The sequence below is a fragment of the Mustelus asterias genome, chromosome 12, assembly GCF_964213995.1.
Source record: "Mustelus asterias chromosome 12, sMusAst1.hap1.1, whole genome shotgun sequence".
NCBI lineage: Eukaryota > Metazoa > Chordata > Chondrichthyes > Carcharhiniformes > Triakidae > Mustelus > Mustelus asterias.
The window spans coordinates 102,723,091-102,746,090 of record NC_135812.1 but is presented as its reverse complement, the minus strand read 5'-3'; the positions used below and the strand labels follow the sequence as shown (position 1 = coordinate 102,746,090).

General features: G+C 47.0%; 1 protein-coding gene across 1 annotated transcript in view; it reads right to left on the bottom strand.

The window, feature by feature from the left end:
• Window positions 1-23,000, bottom strand: part of rgs9b (regulator of G protein signaling 9b) — an 80,329-nt gene that overhangs the window by 31,059 nt on the left and 26,270 nt on the right. Inside the window, exons 3-9 of the mRNA XM_078226068.1 lie at window positions 18,535-18,585; window positions 16,206-16,312; window positions 13,699-13,750; window positions 13,369-13,427; window positions 9,741-9,817; window positions 4,216-4,297; window positions 1,906-1,977 (exon numbers count right to left, since the gene is read on the bottom strand). Of these exons, the coding sequence (XP_078082194.1) occupies window positions 1,906-1,977; window positions 4,216-4,297; window positions 9,741-9,817; window positions 13,369-13,427; window positions 13,699-13,750; window positions 16,206-16,312; window positions 18,535-18,585 (500 nt within the window). The remainder of the gene's footprint in view (window positions 1-1,905; window positions 1,978-4,215; window positions 4,298-9,740; window positions 9,818-13,368; window positions 13,428-13,698; window positions 13,751-16,205; window positions 16,313-18,534; window positions 18,586-23,000) is intronic.

Sequence of the window (23,000 nt, the reverse complement as noted above, 5' to 3'; positions counted from 1 at the left end):
CCTCCTCTCAACTCCCAACCAAAGCTGCTCCTTTTTCAGACTGTATTCAGGTCCTCTTGTTCTGCCAACCAGTCAAGGGCGTTGTGGCTCCTGTTCCCATTTCCTTCGATATCTGGATTGGCTAATGCGAACCTTTCTGGAACACCTCCAGCCTCACAACCCTCTGAGATATCTGTGCTTCTCCAATTCTGGCCCCTGGCAGGGCCTCTGAATTTAATCGCTCCATCATTGGCAGCCATGCCTTCAGCTGCTGAAGCCCGAAGCTCTGGAATTCCCTCCCAATCTCTTCACATTCCTGCCCCTCTCTTTCCTCCTTTTAGACACTCCCTAGAACCTACCTCTCAGACCAAGCTGTTGGTCACCTGACCCAATGTCTCTTTATGTGGCTCGATGTCAAATTCTGTTTGATAATTGTTCTTGGGAAGTGTCTTGAGATGTTTTGCATCATTAATGGTGCTATTTAAATACAAGTTTTTGTTTTTATAGTAAACCGCCTAGAGCAAAAAGAGGGGAAATTAAACAGCTCACAGTTCCTGGCCCCCACAACAGGGTTATTGCTTAAAATGTACTTCATCATCTGACTATCCTGATCAATAATTATCCCTCAACTAGCACCACTAAAACAGATTATCTGATAATGATCACATTGCTGTTTGTGGGATCTTGCTGTCTGTCAGTTTGCTGCGACATTTGCTACATTGCAACAGTGACGACACTTCAGAAAGTATTTAATTGGCTGTAAAACACCTTGTGACAGGCCAATGGGCGAAAGGCGCTATATAAATGTAAGGCTTTCTTTGAACAGGTCAAGGGGTGATAGCAGCCAATCGGTGGTGGAGTTATAACCATAGAAACCCTACAATACAGAAGGAGGCCACTCGGCCCATCGAGCCTGCACCGACAGCAATCCCACCCAGGCCCAGCCCCACAACCCCATGCTTTTACCCCGTAATCTCCCTGACACTAAGGGGCAATTTAGCACGGCCAATCAGCCTAACCCGCACATCTTTGGAGTGTGGGAGGAAACCAGAGCACCCGGAGGAAACCCACGCAGACACGAGGAGAATGTGCAGACTCCGCACAGACAGTGACCGGAGGCTGGAGTCGAACCCGGGTCCCTGGTGCTGTGAGGCGGCAGTCCTAACCACTGTGCCACCCCTCGCTGGATGAGTTCCATAACCATGAGACACTGCGATCACGTTTATCAACCAATAGTAAATTGGTGGAAAATTCTCCTCATATCTGTAAAATAATGTGGAATCTCCGCAGAGATGAAAAATGAAAGATACAATGGATTGAACGCTGGCAAATAAAATGGGAGAGATGGGTCATCATTGTCCTCAGCTTGACTTGGACAATTCCACACACGGAAATCCAATCCAGCGTTTTCCTGCCGCCCTCCCGGTGAGCAAACAGTCTTTACTACGTGAACAATGATGACCCATCTCTCCCATTCCGCCCACACCGGCAGATTGAGCTCACCGCGTGCCTAGGAAGATCCCAGCCTTTCCTGATGGTGCACCGTCCACGGCAATAGTAGGGCCGCTACGATCAGCCCCGGACTCCCCATTGGAGTGGGAGCTGGAAAGGAAATTCAGGGGCCCGGCCTCTGCTCATTGCGCCAGCAACCCTCTCCCGGTTGAGTGGAACCGATTTGCAATTCTGTCTGAATGAACGGGGAACCACTTAGGGGCAGAGTTCATCCAAGGCGGGTTCTACAGCTGAACAACATGCCAAGCAGCTCCTGAGGCGGCTGTGTACCTGGGTGTGGGATGGCACTGCCACGTGTTGGCAATGACCACAGGGCCCACAGACACAGACTTTTTTCCCTGGGACAACGGAAGAACCCAACCACACGGCTCCCTGAAAGCCAGGCCCCGACCAGGCCCCAGAAGCTGCTCTCACCTGCTCTACCTTATCTGCATTCGGATCTGTTGCACGGTTAATCCCATAATCCAGTACGTCCAGACTCCCGGGCTGTTGGGGAAGTTCCAGAGAAGACACAACGTTAGTCAACAATATAAACCATCAAACAACCACTTCTTGTTGTTTTACACAATTCTGAGTGTGACCAGGACATTTCAAACCTTTCTCCTTTATCTTTATTTAGAAGGAATTGAATCCGAGACATTCGAAGATTACAGTGCATGAGGAAGCCATTCAGCCCATTGTGGGGATAGCAGCTCAGGCAGACCAGCTGTGGCCCAGTGAGTAGCTTCTTGCTTCTGAGTCAGTGGGTTCAAGTCCCATTCCCGAGACCTGGGCACATAATCTAGGCTGACAGTCCCAATATGGTACTGAAGGAGTGCAGAATCAATTACTCGGGAGCACAGGTTTAAGGTGCGAGGGGCAAGGTTTAAAGGAGATGTACGAGGCAGGTTTTTTACACAGTGGGTGGTGGGTGCCTGGAACTCACTGCCAGGGGAGGTAGTGGAGGCAGATACAATAAGACTTTTAAGGGGCGTCTTGACAAATACATGAATAGGAAGGGAATAGAGGGATATGGTCCCTGGAAGGGTAGGGGGTTTTAGTTCAGTCAGGCAGCATGGTTGGTGCAGGCTTGGAGGGCCAAAGGGCCTGTTCCTGTGCTGTAATTTTCTTTGTTCTTTGTCGGTGGGGCTCTCATTTGGATGAGGTGTTATTGAGTTGAATGTGCTGCCTGAGGGTGTGGTGGGAGTCATGATGTGGAGATGCCGGCGTTGGACTGGGGTAAGCACAGTAAGAGTTTTAACAACACCAGGTTAAAGTCCAACAGGTTTATTTGGTAGCAAATACCATTAGCTTTCGGAGCGCTGCTCCTTCATCAGATGGAGTGGAAATGTCCATCCATCCATTTCCACTCCATCTGACGAAGGAGCAGCGCTCCGAAAGCTAATGGTATTTGCTACCAAATAAACCTGTTGGACTTTAACCTGGTGTTGTTAAAACTCTTACGGTGTGGTGGGAGGCAGGCTTTCAAAAACAGAATTGGATCATTATCTGAAAAGGAAAGATTTGCAGGGCTGGGGCACTTGGTGACTTGCTCCTTCAGAGAGCCAGTACAGACACAATGGGCCTTTTACCATTTTCATTCTGAGTGTTGGGTGGACTTGAAACTGGGAGTGTTTCAGATCCGACTCTTAGACCTGTTCTCAGGCGCCAATATACGCACTGCCTGAAAAAATAGCAGCGATTCCGAATCACGCAGCAGAAGTCTGTGGGCGGGGCTTAATGCGTCCGAAATCCTGCAGCTCCGATTGGAGCCTCCAACTGCGCATGCGCAGAAAAGAAATGATAGAATGCGGCTCCCCTGCCACATCGCTCCCGGGCCGGATAGTGCCCCCCCCCCTGGCCCCCACAGACATTGCCCCACCCCCACAACATTACTGACCCCCTTATCCCCCCACCACCCAGACCGAATGTGGTAAACCACTGTTAGCTTATTGCCTGTGTATGTGTGACATGCCTGGACATGCCCCTGCCGGCCCTGCCTGGGACTCCTCCCCCACTGGTCCAGGTATAAAGGTGACTGCTCCCAACCCCCCTGCCTCAGTCTCTGGACCAGTTCATCGGCATGGGTGTGCTCCAAGTCTTTTGCTAATAAAAGCCTATTTGTTCTTGCATACAAACTAGTCTTAGCTTGATTGATAGTGCATCACCGATCACGGGTCCCTCCCCTCTTCCCCTTACTGATCTCAGGCAGAGTGGCAGTGGATTCCCCCCTCCGTCCAACCCCGCCGATCTCAAGCAGAGAGCCATCGGACGCTCGGCACCAACCTCCTCACTAACCGGAGCGCCAGAATCGGACTTCTGTGGAGCATGTCTGTTTCATGCCGATTCTGGATGGGCGAACGCGGTGGTAAAGGGGGAAGTGCCGGTAAAGTTGGGTGTGCAGCCCATTAAGTCAATTTAAATTCACGCAAATGCATTTAAATGGCCGTCGCACCCATTTTGGGTGCAGTCCCGATTGCGGCCATTTTCGGGCCTTGGTAAAGGGGGAACCGGCGCGGAGGCGGGCGCGGATCGCGCTACTCGCCTCACGCCCGACTTTACCAAGTTTTTGCGCCTGTAAACGGGAGCAACTTGATGGTAGAATCGGGCCCAATGAGCCACATGGCCTGGTGCTGTGTTGTAACCATTCTATGATTCAATGTTAAATTGAGGTCCTTATGTTATTGAATGAGCTCATAACTGAGACACTTCTTCCTGAATCATTGATAGGTGGTCAGTACTCACCGCCGGTCTGTGCACTAGCCAGTAAGCTCTCTCCTGACAGTCCAGGACAAACCTATCTGCCTTCTTCCGCTCTTTCCCAGCCCTGGGTGAAGAAAGCAAAAAGGAGCAATTTACACAAATCCATTCTCTAACACGTGAATGGTTTTCAAATTCTGGAAATAGCAGCCCCGAAAGCTCCCTCGAACTTCACCATGCTGACCTGTGGGGAGAAAACCTGTGTTAACAATGGGATGAAATATCTGTTGCATTTGAAAAGAAAGAACTTGCATTTATATAGAATCATAGAAATCAGAGAAACCCTACAGTACAGAAAGAGGCCATTCGGCCCATCGGGTCAGCACCAACCACAATCCCACCCAGGCCCTACCCCCATATCCCTACATATTTACCCACTAATCCCTCTAACCTACGCATCTCAGGACACTAAGGGCAATTTTTTTTTAGCATGGCCAATTAACCTAACCCGCACATCTTTGGACTGTGGGAGGAAACCGGAGCACCCGGAGGAAACCCACGCAGACATGAGGAGAATGTGCAAACTCCACACAGACAGCGACCCAAGCCGGGAATCAAACCCAGATCCCTGGAGCTGTGAAGCAGCAGTGCTAACCACTGTGCTACCGTGCCGCCTTCCAAAATTTCAGAAAGTCTGAAAGCATCAAGTACTTTTTGAAATGGGGTTACTGAGGTAATGCAGCAGCTAATTTGTGCACAGCAAGATGGTAATAGCCAGATAATCTGCTTTGTGACATCGATTGAGGGGTAAATATTAACTTTGACACCAGGGAGAACTCCCCTACTTGTCTAAACAGTGTCACCGACCTGCGAGAGCATACCGAGCCCTGGAATAATCAGAAAGATGGCATCAGTAACAGTGCAGCACCTCTCTCGGTACTGCACTAGAGTGTGACCATAGATTATGCTCAAATCTCCAGAGTGGAACTTCTGCAGAGCATGTTTTGTTCTTTATTCCTTTATGTCTATGCGATCACACTGTGTCACGAGTATAATCTCAGTGGTGGTCGTCGTGAACATTTCCTCTTGTTATTAGCTGCCAAAACCTCAAACAGAGCGAGCAGGGCAGTCTCTGAACACCCACACAGCTCAGAATTAATATTCAAGAACTAATACCTGAGGGTTCACATCTAATGTGGAGTTCTTTATGAAAGGGCTCAGGTGGGAGAGAACCTCAGAACGATACACATTTGCAGCCCCTTGCTAATGTCGCACTGAAGGTCGTGGTTTCAAGTCCCACTCCACAGGCTTCAAGGTAACAGTCCAAGCTGACACGCCAGTGCGGAACTGAGGGAGGAGCGCACTGTCAGAGCGGCCATCTTTTTGGATGAGATGTTACTCTGATGGGCGGGAAAGATCCCGATAGTTTTTGAAGAAGAGTTGGCGAGTTCTCCCAGTGTCTCGGACAACTTTTTGGAACCTCAATCTACATCACCGAAACAGAACACTCGCAATGCTGTTTGTGGGATCTTGCTGTGCGAAAATTGTCTGCCACACTTGCTACATTACAACACTTCAAAAAGTTGGCAGTAAAGCAAGTTTGGATGTTTTGAAGGATGTGAAGGGTGCTATATAAAGGCAAGCTCTTTCTTTTCCAGAAGAATTTAAACTCCGCAGGGCCACAACACAAACCCAAACTGTGGCACACCCAACACTCCCTGTTTATACACCTACTCGGCACTCCCCTCTGCTGGCCATAGGTTATATTACATGTACAGAGGAGTGTCTGCTTCCACAGTCCAGGTCAGGAGTCCTCGTTCACTCCAAATGGGAAGTTATACACTTGTGGCCAACAATTTCCTTCCCATTAAAGCCTCAAGCTGTGTGCTTGCGGCTACCCAGTAAGAGGAAGTGCCCCAGTGGAAACATCAGGGTGGCACAGTGGTGAGCACTGCTGCCTCACAGCACCAGGGACCCGGGTTCGATTCCTGCCTTGGGTCACTGTCTGTGTGGAGTTTGTACGTTCTCCCCGTGTCTGCGTGGGTTTCCTCCGGGTGCTCTGGTTTAGTCCCACAGTCCAAAGATTGGCCATGCTAAATTGCCCCTTAGTGTCAGGGGGACTAGCAGGGTAAATGTGTGGGGCTACAGGATAGGGGCTGGGTGGGATTGTGGTTGGTGCAGATTCGATGGGCCGAATGGCCTCCCGTACTATAGGGATTCTATGGAGCCCCCCAGTCTGATACAGATGAGGAATAAACAGCTAGCACTGTGCTCTCATGGTCCACAAGTTTTCAGTCCTGATGTCTGCCACAGCCAGTGGGGACTCTCATGTCCTGGGCAATAGTCTAGATTTCAAGAAGGCATTTGACAAGGTGCCGCACCAAAGACTGCTGCATAAGATAAAGGTGCATGGTGTTACAGGTAATGTATTAGCATGGATAGAGGATTGGTTAACTAACAGAACGCAAAGAATGGAGGTAAATGGGTGTTTTTCTGGTTGGCGATCAGTGACTAGTGGTGTGCCTCAGGGATCAGTGTTGGGACCGCAATTGTTTACAATTTACATAGATGGAGCTGGGGACCAAGTGTAGTGTGTCAAAATTTGCAGATGACACTAAGATGGGTGGCAGAGCAAAGGGTGCAGAGGACGCTGAAAGTCTGCAGAGGGATATAGATAGTCTAAGTGAGTGGGCGAGGGTCTGGCAGATGGAGTACAATGTTGGTAAATGTGAGGTCATCCATTTTGGTAGGAATAACAGCAAAATGGACTATTATTTAAATGGTAAAAAATTGCAGCATGCTGCTGTGCAGAGGGACCTGGGTGTCCTTGTGCAGGAATCTCAAGGAGTTGGTTTGCAGGTGCAGCAGGTAATTAAGAAGGCAAATGGAATTTTCTAGACTTCTTTGCTAGAGGGATGGAGTTTAAAAACAGCGAGGTTATGTTGCAGCTGTATAAGGTGCTGGTGAGGCCACACCTGGAGTACTGTGTACAGCTTTCGTCTCCTTACTTGGGAAAGGATATACCGGCACTGGAGGGGGTGCAGAGGAGATTCATTAGGTTGATTCCAGAGTTGAGAGGGTTGGCTTATGAGGAGAGACTGAGTAGACTGGGGCTATACTCACTGGAATTCAGAAGAATGAGGGGAGATCTTATAGAAACATATAAGATTATGAAGGGAATAGATAAGATAGAAGCAGGGAAGTTGTTTCCAGTGGCGGGTGAAACTAGAACTAGGGGGCATAGCCTCAAAATCAGGGGAAGCAGATTAGGACTGAGTTGAGGAGGAACTTCTTCACAAAAAGGGTTGTGAATCTGTGGAATTCCCTGCCCAGTGAAGCAGTTGAGGCTACCTGATTGAATGTTTTTAAGGCAAGGATAGATACATTTTTGAACAGTAAAGGAATTAAGAGTTATGGTGAGCGGGCGGGTAAGTGGAGCTGAGTCCACGAAAAGGTCAGCCATGATCTTGTTGAATGGTGGAGCAGGCTCGAGGGGCCAGATGGCCTACTCCTGCTCCTAGTTCTTATGTTTTTATAAGTATCCCCAAACTAATATCACAAAGGACGGATGAGAGGTTAAACCGGGACCCAGTCTACCCACACAGATGGACATATAAAAGATCCACGGCGTTAGAAGAAGAGCAGCATTTACCGCAATGTCCCGACCAATAACACTAAAAACAAACCAAAACAAAATACTGCAGAGGCCGGAAAGCTGAAGGAAAAAACAGGATATGCTGGAATCTCCCTGCATTCTTATAAAACTGTCAACCGTAATTCTGCTTCTCTTTCCCCAGTTTCTTTCTTGCCAGCGGAGGTATTTCCAGCATTTTCTAATTCTTACCTCACTAAAATACAGGTGATCTGCTCAGTAATCTCGCTGCTGTTTGTGGGAGTTTGCTGTGTGAAAATTGGCTTCAAAAAGTAATTCACTGGCTGTAAAACTTACTGGAACCTTCTGGGGATGTGAAAGGTGATGTAGAAAAGCAGCCAGCATAATCAAGGATCCCACGCAGCCCGGACATTCTCTCTTCTACCTTCTTCCGTTGGGAAAAGGATACAAAAGTTTGAGGTCACGTACCAACTGACTCAAGAACAGCTTCTTCGCTGCTGCTGTCAGACTTTTGAATGGACTTACCTTGCATTAAGTTGATCTTTCTCTACACCCTAGCTATGACTGTAACACTACATTCTGCACTCTCACCTATGTACGGTATACTTTGTCTGTATCGCGTGCAAGAAACAATACTTCTCTCTGTTTACTAATACATGTGACAATAATAAATCAAATCAAAGAAATGCAAGTTATTTCTTTATATATAATTATCCTATGATGTAATCTGAAAATTCCTAGCTGGATTCCAGGCACCGATGCCTCTGTGTAAGAGGCGTTAGGGACTAGATCAGAAACCCCAAGGTATATTGTGAAGTTAGACAAGACTCCAACTATTTTTTATTTTGGCATTAGTGTGAGTGTAAGGTGTTTCACTCCAGGTGTGATTCTATTGAACCACTAGGAAGCCTTTGTCAAAACCAACTTTATTTTAACAATGCAGTTTAAATATAACAACTGAATTAGCTTAGCTTTTACCAATTGAACTACATAAACATGGCGAGATGCAATTTTTAACTGCTAACCTATCTCTATTAGTTCCAGTTTAAGCAATATTCCTCATAGACTTAAACTGTTCTTCAGAATCAGTTAGCAAACAGCACAGGCTTACGTGGGTAGCCAGAGCTCAAGCCTTTGAACACCCTTGGAGAGAGAGAGAGAGAGAGATCTATTTATTTTAGCGGGTCCCAAACAGCAGACTCCAGAGAGAGAGAGAGGGAAAGAGAGAGACCTATTGCTGTTTGCAGACCCAAGCAGAAACTCAACTTGTTTTTTTCCTGTAAGCTTAGCTCTGCCCAATCACATGAATGTCTCTTGTCAATCAACTTAATAGAATAGAATGGAAGATAGAATAGAACCCCAATGGTGCAGAAGGAGGCCATTCAGCCCATCGAGCCTGCACTGACAACAATCCCACCCAGGCCCGATTGCGTAACCCCACATATTTACCCTGCTGATCCTACACTGACATTATCCTGACACTAAGGAGCAATTTAGCATGGCCAATCAACCTAACCCACACATCTTTGGAATGTGGGAGGAAACCAGAGCACCTGCAGGAAACCCATGCAGACACGGGGAGAACGTGTAAACTCCACACAGACAGTCACCCAAGGCTGGAATCATACCTGGGTTCCTGATGCTGTGAGGCAGCAGTGCTAACTGTTGTGCCACCGTACCGCCCTACTCTGACACCCCGAGGAAAAAACAAAAATAAACAAAAACTGCATTCGCTCAGATTAAAACAAACACCTCATTATCTAGGATCAATTATCTTCTGCATTCTCAGCATGTGGGCTATCTGGAGTAGACAAATTGGCACCAATTAAACAGAGCTGACTTTTAAACATACCCTTCACAAGAAACATGATATAGATACATTTCTTAAAGGCACAGTATCGTCACAGAAGGGACTGAATATTACTGATTGCTGATTCCAGCAATGACCCGAACCTACCGATATTGTTCCTTCGCCTGCATGATGACAAAATCCCACTTGTGATTGATCTTCTGGTTCAATATGTTGTAATTTTCCTTAAAGAAAAGAAACAATAAACACGTAAATACTTCTTAAAATCCTCTAAAACCTCTCTGTGCCCATTCACCCAACTATATCAGAATGGAACAGTGTCAATGAGGGTTGCCAACCCTCAGGGACTGTCCTGGAGTTTGCAGGAACTAAAGATTAATTACTTTTGCCAGGCAACAGGGAGAAAACATATTTACAGAGGCACTTCTATCATTTATTAAAATGTTGCAAATAAGGGAGTAAGGTCTCATAGACCGGGTGAGGGGAGTTGAGGTCATGTGATGAAACCTCCAGGAATATGATGGATTGAGTTATAAGGAGAGGCTGGATAGACTGGGACTTTTTTCTCTGGAGCGTAGGAGGCTGAGGGGTGATCTTATAGAGGTCTATAAATTAATGAGGGGCATCGATAAGGTAGATAGTCAATATCTTTTCCCAAAGGTAGGGGAGTCTAAACCCAGAGGGCATAGGTTTAAGGTGAAAGGGGAGAGATACAAAAGTGTCCAGAGGGGCAATTTTTTCACACAGAGGGTGGTGAGTGCCAGAGGTAGTAATAGAGGCGGGTACAATTTTGTCTTTTAAAAAACATTTAGACAGTTACATGGGTGAAATGGGTATAGAGGGATATGGGCCAAATGCAAGCAATTGGGATTAGTTTAGGGGTTAAAAAAAAAGGGCGGTTTGGACAAGTTGAGCCAAAGGGCCTGTTTCCATGCTGTAAACCTCTATGACTCTATGACTCTATGTCCACTTATAGTTGGCAGCCCTGCAACCCCTGACTGTAATCAACAGCAGTTTGTGAATCAACCACATAAACTGCCTGTTTCCCCAGTGCTCACTCACACCACCTGTACACAGCCACACCGCCTGTACACAGCCACACCGCCTGTACACAGCCACACCGCCTGTACACAGCCTGCACACAGCCACACCGCCTGTACACAGCCACACCGCCTGCACACAGCCACACCGCCTGCACACAGCCACACCGCCTGTACACAGCCACACCGCCTGTACACAGCCACACCGCCTGCACACAGCCACACCGCCTGCACACAGCCACACCGCCTGTACACCGCCTGCACACAGCCACACCGCCTGTACACAGCCACACCGCCTGTACACCGCCTGCACACAGCCACACCGCCTGTACTCAGCCACACCGCCTGTACTCAGCCACACCGCCTGCACACAGCCACACCGCCTGCACACAGCCACACCGCCTGTACTCAGCCACACCGCCTGCACACAGCCACACCGCCTGCACACAGCCACACCGCCTGCACACAGCCACACCGCCTGTACTCAGCCACACCGCCTGTACTCAGCCACACCGCCTGCACACAGCCACATTGCCAGTTTACCCAATGCTCTCTCACACTGCCTGTACACGGCCATACCACCTCTACACGGCCACACTGCCTGTACACAGCCACAGTGCCTGTACACAGCCACACCGCCTGTACACAGCCACAGTGCCTGTACACAGCCACACCCCCTGTACGCAGCCACATCCCTGTACACACTGCATGGGCCCCAGCAATCCGCTGTGTAATTTGGATTGTCTGTGTTTTCTCATGTGGAGTCGCCGAGTCTGTGATTCCCACACCATTCATGAGGATCAGTAAACGCCTTCCTATAGGCCATGGCCATGGAAACCGTGGTTGGCTGCCACAGATTTTGTCACACATTTCATCATTCTTGGAGTTCTGGGCGGCACGGTGGCACAGTGGTTAGCACTGCTGCCTCACAGCGCCAGGATCCCGGGTTTAATTCCTGGCTTGGGTCACTGTCTGTGCGGAGTCTGCACATTCTCCCCGTATCTGCGTGGGTTTCCTCCCACAGTCCAAAGATGTGCGAGGTAGGTGGATTGGCCGTGCTAAATGCATAGGTTATGGGGATAGGGCAGGGGGGAAGGGCCTGGGTGTGATGCTCTTTCAGAGAATTGGTGCAGACTCGATGGACCAAATGGCCTCCTTCTGCACTGTAGGGATTCTATTTTTGACATTTGTCATTAGGACGATGGTGGCCAGTGGTTATGTTATTGGGTCAGTCGTCCTGCGCCAATTGGCCAAAGGCTGAGAGTTCAAATCCCACCGCCTGCTGTTTGGAAGCTTGAATTAGGTTCAAAGCAACTCCAGATGTAAAGGGCCGGTGCCAATGAGGCAGCTGGATCATTTTAAAAGTCCGACTGGTTCCTCAAGGGATTGTTCTCTTTACAGGAGAGAAGATTTAATATACTGTGTTTAAAATGAAGAGCGGATCGAGTAAATAAAGAATGGCAGACGGGTCAGGAACCAGGTGATTGGCAAAGGAAACAAGGGGCTATTGTTTCCTCTTTGTTCAATACATTTCTGTTAATAACAACATTGTATTCACTAATTAGCCAGACCATAATGACACAGGTTGGCATGATCGAGAATGCGCCGTCTGAAACAGCAATGGAAGCAGATTCAATAGTAACTTTTAAATGGAAATTGGTTAAGTATTTGAGGGGTTCAGGGGAATGAGCAGGGGTGTGGGACTAATTGGAGAGCTTTTTCAAAGAGCCAGTACAGGCGTGGTGGGCTGAATGGCCTCTGTGTTGTATCATTCTATCAGTTTAAGAAGCAGATTATGGAAAGGGATTGGGCAAAACTATGGTACAGATGCAAAGACTGGATCTTGGTATAATTTTCTGCATCATTGGGGCGGCACGGTGGCACAGTGGTTAGCACTGCTGCCTCACAGCGCCAAGGACCTGGGTTCGATTCCCGGCTCGGGTCATTGTCAGTGTGGAGTTTGCACATTCTCCCCGTGCCTACGTGGGTTTCCTCCGGGTGCTCCAGTTTCCTTCCACAGTCCAAAGATGTGCGGGTTAGGTGGATTGGTCATGTTAAATTGCCCCTTAGTGTCGGGGGACTAGCCAAGGTAAGTGCGTGAAGTTGTGGGGATGGGGCCTGTGTGGGATTGTGGTCGATGCAGACACGATGGGCCGAATGGCCTCTTTCTGCACTGTAGGATTCTATGGTTCTAATGTGTGTCCAGTATCTTCTGAAAGAACAATAGGTATCTGTGCAAAGTGCTCAGTAATAGTATATTGCAACAAGAAATCTGCGACGGTGAATTTAGTGAGACTTGATGATCAAGTTCCTCAGCAGATGGTGAAATGGGTCCCAGCTGGAAAAACATCATCTGTGTGAGGCCCAAAACCGACACTGTGGGGATGCGCAGAGGTAATCTCGATCCAAGATTCCGCAACCTCACTTTTAACTGGCTGTTAAATGTCAATATCTTACATTGGTGAGGTTTAATGGTAAGTGCATTGTTAAACAGGTGTTGGGTATTTGTACAGTTATAAGTGGGGATGGTTGGGACACTGGTGGGATTGGAGTGGTGTTGACTGTGAACTAAGTCAATAAACTCTCCCCAGCCAAGAAAGCTGCTGTGGCCAAGTTTAAACTTCACCAACCGGCGCGGGTCCAGTTAAGAGTAAATAATCACAGATTGCTGAAGAGAAGAGAAGTAAAAAGAGGGCATTAAACACTTTGGTTAAGGTGTATTTGACAAGTCTCACCTTCTCATATTCTTCTAATATGCCTTTCTTGCGGATATTTTTCTTTGCCAGATAAATTGCTGTTAAATAAAATTGTAATGAATCAATTAACTGCTTCGTAGTAGAAATTAAAAGAATGTAAGCAAGTGTTTCCATGTGACAACATGACCACAATTCGTAAGTACTTCACTGACTATGAAAACATCCCGAGGCTGTGAAAGGCGCTATACAAATGCAGATTCTTTTATCTCCTGTTTTAATTTAAGCATGAATCACCTTGCCGACTGTTAATCATTTGAGAGTGAGTGTATGTGAGGAGATCACACTCATCCCCTTGATAACCGTACTTACCATAATCTGTGTCCTCTGCGGGCCATTCCTGTGTGGGCCAGAAGTAAGGAGTCTGCATTGGATTTAAAGATATAAGAATTAAAATGTGTACAGACATTAGGCTGGGAGGTGCAAAAACGGACTGCATTCTAAACACAAAGGCATTTTCGGATTAAAGAAACATACTTTTGAGCAGTTTGTCAGAGAATCATAGAATCATAGAATCCCTACAGTGCAGAAGGAGGCCATTCGGCCCATCGAGTCTGCACCGACCACAATCCCACCCAGGCCCTACCCCCACATATTTACCCGCTAATCCCTCTAACCTACGCATCCCAGGACTCTAAGGGGCAATTTTTAACCTGGCCAATCAACCTAACCCGCACATCTTTGGACTGTGGGAGGAAACCGGAGCACCCGGAGGAAACCCACGCAGACACGAGGAGAATGTGCAAACTCCACACAGACAGTCACCCGAGCTGGGAATCGAACCCAGGACCCTGGAGCTGTGAGGCAGCAGTGCTAACCACTGTGCTACCGTGCCGCCCAACATTGGTCCATTTCATCCAACGTTTTTTCTCTCTGTATCCTAAATCTCACAAAGACCCATTCACTCATCACCCACCCCGTGTTCACTGGCTCAAAGTATCCTGGCTCCCAGTTAAGCACAGTTTTAAAATTCTCATCCTCGTTTTTCAAATCCCTTGTGATGACTTCAGTCAGGCCATTGAGGTTTGCCTATTGGAGTATGAACTCCCTGATTAAGGAGTATCCTCCTCGTGAACCTGCTCCTGGGCCTGGCAAGGTGTGCCATCTACAGGTCCCGGCAGCGGGCGATCGAGAGGGTCGTCCAACCTGACTGTCTGCTTCTCTACCGCGGCTATATTCACAGCTGGGTGTCCCTGGAGAGGGAGCATGCAGTGTCCGAGGGCACAGTTGATGACTTCCGTGCCCGCTGGGCACCGCAGGGACTGGGGGTGTATTATTGACCCCTTTAATCACATTTTAATTTGATGTTTTAAGTTTCCTTTCCGCTTTGTCTTTTGTTCCGGGCGGTTCCCCTCCTTTTAGGGAGCTGCCCCTTTTGACTTGTCCCTAGATTAAGTTGATTTTGTTAACTTGGTTGGACACAAAAAGGTGTCCCTGATTAAGGAGTCAATTGATGGGCCAATCAGGGAGACTTTTCCTTGTATTTAACTGGGAGTGTCAGTTCCTCTGGCACTCCCGAAGGTAGGCCGTTGACTGACAGCTCTGTGTACTGCTACTGGAATTGTAAATAAAGGGATTCTGGTGAAGGGACTTCTGCCTCCAAAGACTCATTACATCCCTCTGTGGTCTCGCTGCTTCCTAATCTCTGCAATCTCCTCCAGCTCCACAACCCTCTGACGTATCTGTATTGCTCCAGTTGTGGTCTCACACTTTCTCGATGTCTATCTCTGCGCTTTGGTAATTGTGCGTGCAGTCGCTGAGACCCTGTGATCTCTCGCTCCTTCCCTAAACCTCTCCGCCTCGCTACGTGGCTTTCCTCCTTTAAGATGCTCCAAAAAACCCACTGCTTTTGAACAAGCTTTTGTCAGCTGACCTAATATCTCCTTATGTGGCTTTGATAATCCTTTTGCTGAAATGTCTCAGGATATTTTACCACATTGAAGACACGATATAAACATGAGTTATGGCTGTTGGTAAGCTGCTTGAACATATGTCAAACCGACAATAAATTGTCCCCTGTGGATCTGCTAGTTTATTTATTGGTGGATATTTCAATGCTGTATGATTCCATCCACAGTTTAGGCATGTGTCCTGAAGGTTTTCTTGGACTAGCTCTAGATCATTCCTGGGACATGGGCGTCACTGGCTGAGCCAGCATTTATTGCCCATTCCTCATTGCCCTTGAACTGAGTGGCTTGCTAGGCCATTTCAGAGGGCAGTTGAAAGTCAACCACATTGCTGTGGCTCTGGAGTCACATGTAGGCCAGACCAGATAAGGATGGCAGACTTCCTTCCCTAAAGGACATTAGTGAACCAGATGGGTTTTTTCAACAATCGACAATGGTTTCACGGTCATCAGTAGATTCTTAATTCCAGACATCTTTTATTGAATTCAAATTCCACCACCTGCCATGGCGGGATTTGAACCCGACTCCCCAAAACATTAGCTGAGTGTCTGGATTAATACTCTTGCAATAATGCCACTAGGCCATCGCCTCCGCATCTAACAGGCATCTAGCAGGCCCAAGTGGTACCTACATTAGCTGAGAGCTCATTTTGAGCTACATGTGAGCCGTATCATGGAATGATATGATTCCAAAGAGAGATATGGGCCAAATGCAGGCAAATGGGGCGAGCTTAGATGGTCATTTTGGTCAGCATGGACCAGCTGGGGCCGAAGGGCCTGTCTCCATGCAGTACATTCTATGATTCTATGAATCCAGCATTTGCCCAGCAGGGAATTAGGAAACAAACTCCCTCTGTTGTCCACAAAATACATCCACACATTTTCAATTAGTGGTAAAGGGGGTTTTGCTTACCTGGAACCTGTACAGGCTGCTGTCCTGCCGCAGGATCAGGTTCTTGGGTTCCTGTAAAGGGTAGATGTAGCCAAGCCTCACGATCATATTTCCCAAAATGTAGCCTTCTAAAGAAAATCAATTCAGTGGAACAAAATGGTCAGCAAGAGTGAAGCTCATAAAACGAAAGAATGCACAGACACCAGCAGTAGGCATTATATGCTACAGATATATCATGTGTATTTCCACAGAGAAGCCCTCTGAAGTACTTCCCCTGTAGCAGGGTGTCATCTGGTCATCCCATTGGGATTTTATACATTGAAAATCTATAGGGATTGTTTCCTGAAAAAGGGTTTTTAGCTTTGAGTTTAACTAAACAGAAATCTTTTGGGAAATATTTGCAAATATTTACTGTTAGCTGTGTAAATGTAATCTCGTGTGTTCAAGTTTATTTTTAACTATCAAATTTAAACATTTATTTAAAATCCCCAATACTTTGAAATATTTGCTTCTGATTTCAGTGCAGATACCTTCTCATTGTAAAATACAAATTTCAAATTGTTTTGATAGCTTGTCCCAAGTTTGCCTTTGGGATCTGGATGGACCAGTAATTACTATCACTCATATCATAGCAAAATGTATATTTATACATACATTGCGTATGCACACATCATATAGTGTCAACTGTGGTCCAAACTCTGATTCAGAAGGTTGTGGGTCCAAGTTCTGATCCAGAGACAAGAACACAGAACTCCAGGCTCATGTTCCAGTGCAGTACTGAGGGAGTGCTGCACTGTCAGAGGAGTCATTGTTCAACTGTGGCCCTGTCTGCTCCCTCAAGTGTACACTGCAGATCTCATGGCAGCATTCCAAAGTGGGAGAGAATGGGAAAGTTCTTCCCAGTGTCCTGGCCAATCTTTATCTCTCAATTGACATCACAAAATCAGATTTTCTGGACATTACCATACTACTGTCTGGGATCTTGCTGTGTGAATATTGATTGCTGTTTAACCTACATTACAACAGAGTACACATCAATGAGTAGCTGTAAAATTGGCTGCATGGTTCTTTGGAATGTCCTGGGGCTATATCAATATAAGTCTTTAATATGTCCAATACGCTTGTACACATACATAATATTTTAAAAGTATAGATTATATATAACATATATTCACATTAACACATAAATACTTTATAGTTTTCTCACTAAATCTTTCCCCTCTACCAATATGCAAATCTAATTGAATCACCTTATTTATAAATATAAAATCCAGCACAATGCAATCTGTGAAAATGAATTGGAAGGTTTGTGCTGGAACTCATTCGGTTAACTCTGCTTTTGGAAGAACATTTGACAGAACCTTAATCAGCTCCATATGAATGCAGCGAGTGACAAGAGCAGGAATCACAGCCAATGTACAACAATTGGTTCACCATCTGAGGACGATAAGGCTAAGGATTCCAATGGCACCCTGCGTTGTGGGCGGCACGATGGCACAGTGGTCAGCACTGTTGCCTCACAACGCCAGGGATCCGAGTTCGATTCCTGGCTTGGATCACAGTCTGCGTGGAGTTTGCACGTTGTCTGCGTGGGTTTCCTCCGGGTGCTCCAGTTTCCTCCCACAGTCCAAAGATGTGCGGGTTAGATTGATTGACCATTCTAAATTGCCACTTAGTGTCAGGGGGACTAGCAAGGTAAATATGTGGGGTTATGGGGATAGGGGCTGGGAGGGATTGTGGTTGGTGCAGAGTTGATGGGCTGAATGATCTCCTTCTGCACTGTAGGGATTCTATGATTAGATCAATTTTCTCTCTCACCCAGCAGCTGCTGTAGTTTCTGGTTCTCAGTGTGGTTGATGCCTCATGACATTCACAATGGAGCGTTTGGAATTGTGATCACAGAACTACACAAAGTAACAATCAGTGGTCAGTTACTGTGGGGGGAAGAGAAGCTGAGGATATATTACAGTGTGAAGGATTGCCTTAGGTTTGGAATTGAGGGAAACGTTTTTATAAAAGATAGATCTAAGGCTGCATGTTAGGTTTAAAGTTAATTTGTTAGTCTCAAGTAAGACTTACATTAACACTGCAATGAAGTTACTGCGAAATTCCCCTAGTCGCCACACTCTGGCGCCTCTTCGGGTCAATGCGCCTAACCAGCACATCTTTCAGACTGTGGGAGGAAACCGGAGCACCCGGAGAAAATCCACGCAGACACGGGGAGAACGTGCAGACTTCACACAGATAGTGACCCAAGCCGGGAATCGAACCTGGGTCCCTGGCGCTGTGAGGCAGCAGTGCTAACCACTGTGCCACCGTGCCGCCCATGTATATAAATGTGTGCTCTTACCTTCATCTGTAATTTGCAGGCGCTGAATCAGCCATTCCAATACATCATGCCCTACAAAGAGAACAGGTAGCATTGTGAAAAGGCTGGGATTGCCTAATGGACAAAAGGGGTTGGAATGGTTCCATGCCCAAATTGGTGGTTTTCTTACACACACCTCAGTGGTTTCTCATCTAATTTCAACCTTCCGTTTTTTGAAGGGTGTCCAATGATGTGCAGGTCAGGTGGATTGGTCATGCTAAATTTCCCCTTAGCGTCCCAAGATATGTACATTAGGGGGATTAGTGGGGTAAATGCGTGGGATAGTTGGGGGGGGGGGGATCTGGGTAAGATGCTCTGTTGGAGAATTGGTGCAGACTCGATGGGCCAAAGGGCCTCCTTCTGCACTGTAGGGATTCTATGATTGTAAGAAGGGATTGTCCTTCTGTTAACGTTCTTCTTGTCCACTGGATCCGGTGAACCACTGCAAGGTTGGGGAATGGAGGGTTGGTAGGTGGGGGGGGGGTCGGTTGGACCATCTGACAGATCAGGCTTGATGGCCTTTACATCTCCAGCTTGGAACAAATATGATGTTACTGTTTGTAGATCTGAATTGTAAGTCTGTCTGCATCTCCCGTCATCAATGAATGGGGCTGTACAGAATAAAATCACAAGTTCCAGCCAGATAGAACGTGACTGGGTTAGAACAATGAACAAAGAAAAGTACAGCACAGGAAAAGGCCCTTCGGCCCTCCAAGGCTCTGCCGATCATGATTTCCGAACCGAACTAAAAATAAACCTTCTGCCCTTACTCGGTCTGTATCACTCTATTCCCTTCCTATTCATGTACCCAGCCAGATGCCTCTTAAATGTTGCTAATGTGCCTGCTTCCACCACCTCCTCCGACACCTATCACTCTCTGCGTGAAAAACATCCCCTGCACATCTCCCTCAAGCTTTCCCCCTCTCACCTTGAACCTGTGCCCCCTTGTAATTGACACTTCCACCCTGGGAAAAAGCCTCTGACTATCCACCCTGTCTTTGCCTCTCATAATTTTGGAGACCTCCATCAGGTCTTCCCTCAGCCTCCGTCTTTCCAGTGAAAACATTCCTAGTTTATTCAACCTCTCCTCATAGCCAACACCCTCGAGACTGGGCAACATCCTGGTGAACCTTCTTTGCACTCTCTCCAAATCTTCCACATCCTTCTGGCAGTGTGGTGACCAGAACTGCACGCAATACTCCAAATGCGGCCTAACCAAGGTTTTATATAGCTGCAACAATTTCCCAACTCTTGTACTCAATGCTGGTTATTTGAAATAAAAACAGAAAATGCTGGATAAACTCAGCAGGTCTGGCAGTGTCTGTGGACAGAAACAGAGTTAAGGTTCGGGATCTAAATGATCCTTCTACAGAATTGATTGGGTTATTTAAGTTGAGGGGAGGCAGTGGCCTAGTGGTATTATCGCTAGACTATTAATCCAGAAACTCAGCTAATGTTCTGGGGACCTGGGTTGGAATCCCACCATGGCAGATGGGTAATTTGAATTCAATTTTAAAAATCTGTAATTAAGAATCTACCAATGACCATGAAACCATTGTCGATTGTCGGAAAAACCCATCTGGTTCACTAATGTCCTTTAGGGAAGGAAATCTGCTGTCCTTACCTGGTCTGGCCTACATGTGACTCCAGAGCCACAGCAATGTGGTTGATTCTCAACTGCCCTCAGGCAACTAGGGATGGGCAATAAATGCTGGCCAGCCAGTGATGCTAATGTCTCATGAATGAATTTTTTAAAAATGTAGTTGCTCCCAAGCACTGCTGGAAGGAACTGGGAATGATTTTGACCACATAATTTGTATTATAGAACTCTCCTCCACTCACTGCATCTTCCCTGGAGAAATAATCTTGCTCTAGTCGGGAGATTGTGTTTGCTGTAGGTTTGGTCATGAGTTCAGAGAAGTTCAAGTTCCTCCCTTTCCCCCCTCCCCCTCACCCCACCCACCTTCAACTCACTGGCTGGCACTGGTGTCAATGGTCACAATTTTTATTTAAACCTCAGCTCTACACCTAAGTGTTTGACATGATAACACGACATTACACTCAGAGTCACAGCAATGCGGTTGACTCTCAACTGCCCTCCAAAATAGCCCAGCAAGCCACTCCATTCAAGGGCAATTAAGGATGGGCAATAAATGCTGGCCCAGCCGGTGGCTCCCATGTCCCACGAATGAACAAAAAAAAAAGCCCGGGTTCAATTCCCAGCTTGGGTCACTATCTGTGTGGAGTCTACACATTCTCCCCGTGTCTGCGTGGGTTTCCTCCAGTGCTCTGGTTTCCTCCCACAGTCTGAAAGATGTGCTGGTTAGGTACATTGGCCGTGCTAAATTTTCCCTCAGTGTAAAGACTTCAACGAAGCATCTTGGAGTATGAGATTCCTGATTGAGGTCATAATTGCCTGCCCAATCAGGGCGCCCACCTGTATATAAATGTGTCTGGTCTACTGGCACTCCAGAATCTGACTTTGTACCTGAAGCACTTTTTAAAATGTATTTATTAGTGTCACAAGTAGGCTTACATTAACACTGCATGAAGTTACTGTGAAAATTCCCTGGTCGCCACACTCCGGCGCCTGTTCGGGTACACTGAGGGAGAATTTAGCATGGCTAATGCACCTAACCAGCACGTCTGTGGGAGGAAACTGGAGCACCGGAGGAAACCCACACAGACACGGGGAGAACATGCAAACTCCACACAGAGAGTGAGCCAAGCTGGGAATCGAACCTGGGTTTTTTTTTTATTCATTCGTGGGCCATGGGCGCCGCTGGCTGGGCCAGCATTTATTGGCCATCCTTAATTGCCCTTGAATAGAGTGGCTTGCTGGGCCATTTCAGAGGGCAGTTGAGAGTCAACCACATTGCTGTGGCTCTGGAGTCACATATAGGCCAGACCAAGTAAGGATGGCAGATTTCTTCCTCTAAAGGACATTAGTGAACCAGGGTTTTTACAACAATTGACAATGGTTTCATGGTCATCAGTAGATTCTTAATTCCAAATATTTTTATTGAACTCAAATTGCACCATCTACCATGGTGGCACGGTAGCGCAGTGGTTAGCACTGCTGCCTCACAGCATCAGGGACCCAGGTTCGATTCCCAGCTTGGGCCATTGTGTGGAGTTTGCACATTCTCCCCCTGTCTGTGTGGGTTTACTCCGGGTGCTCCGATTTCCTCCCAGAGTCCAAAGATGTGCGGGTTAAGTGGATTGGCCATGCTAAATTGCCCCTTAGTGTCAGGGGGACTAGCAAGGGTAAATGCATGGGGTTATGGGGATAGGGCCTGGGTGGGATTGTGGTCGGTGCAGACTTGATGGGCTGAATGGCCTCCTTCTGCACTGTAGGATTCTATGATTCAAACCTGGGGGTCCCCAAAACATTAGCTGAGTTTCTGGATTAATAGTCTAGTGATAATACCACTAGGCCATCGCCACTCTGACGCTGTGAGGGAGCAGTGCTAACCACTGTGCCACCGTGCCGTGGAATTAAGTTTGTAAATAAAGAGAATCTGGCGAAGGGATACCGGCCTCTGAGGAGTTATTTCACCCACATTATTTATTCAGCTTAAAAAAACTCAGTGGAACAGTCACAACAAAAGATGGAAATGTCAATGAAATTGAAGGCGTAGATTCTGAATGCTAAAGCTTTTATTAGTTGGCAGAATATAAAATGTATTCTTCCAGGCGAGGTTCTATCTCAACTTTAAGAACATAAGAAATAGGAGCAGGAGTAGGCCATCTAGCCCCTCGAGCCTGCCCTGCCATTCAATAAGATCATGGCTGATCTGAAGTGGATCAGTTCCACTTACCCGCCTGATCCCTATAACCCCTAATTCCCTTACCGATCAGGAATCCACCTATCCGTGATTTAAACATATTCAACGAGGTAGCCTCCACCACTTCAGTGGGCAGAGAATTCCAGAGATTCACCACCCTCTGAGAGAAGAAGTTCCTCCTCAACTCTGTCCTAAACTGACCCCCCCTTTATTTTGAGGCTGTGCCCTCTAGTCCTAGTTTCCTTTCTAAGTGGAAAGAATCTCTCCACCTCTACCCATCCAGCCCCTTCATTATCTTATAGGTCTCAGCCTTCTAAATTCCAATGAGTACAAGCCCAATCTGCTCAGTCTCTCCTCATAATCAACACCCCTCATCTCTGGTATCAACCTGGTGAACCTTCTTTGCACTCCCTCCAAGGCCAATATATCCTTCCGCAAATAAGGGGACCAATACTGCACACGGTATTCCAGCTTTATTGCATAACATTCAAGAGATTTTAAAATCACTTCTTCAGTGAGTGAGCATTCTTAATTAATCCAAACACAAAAGAAATGCCATCAAAAAGTGAATAAGGACATTTAATTAAAAACCAATCAGATCATCTCAATGCAATCCATTGTGAATTAAAAGGTTCCCACACTCCACCATCAAATCACTTT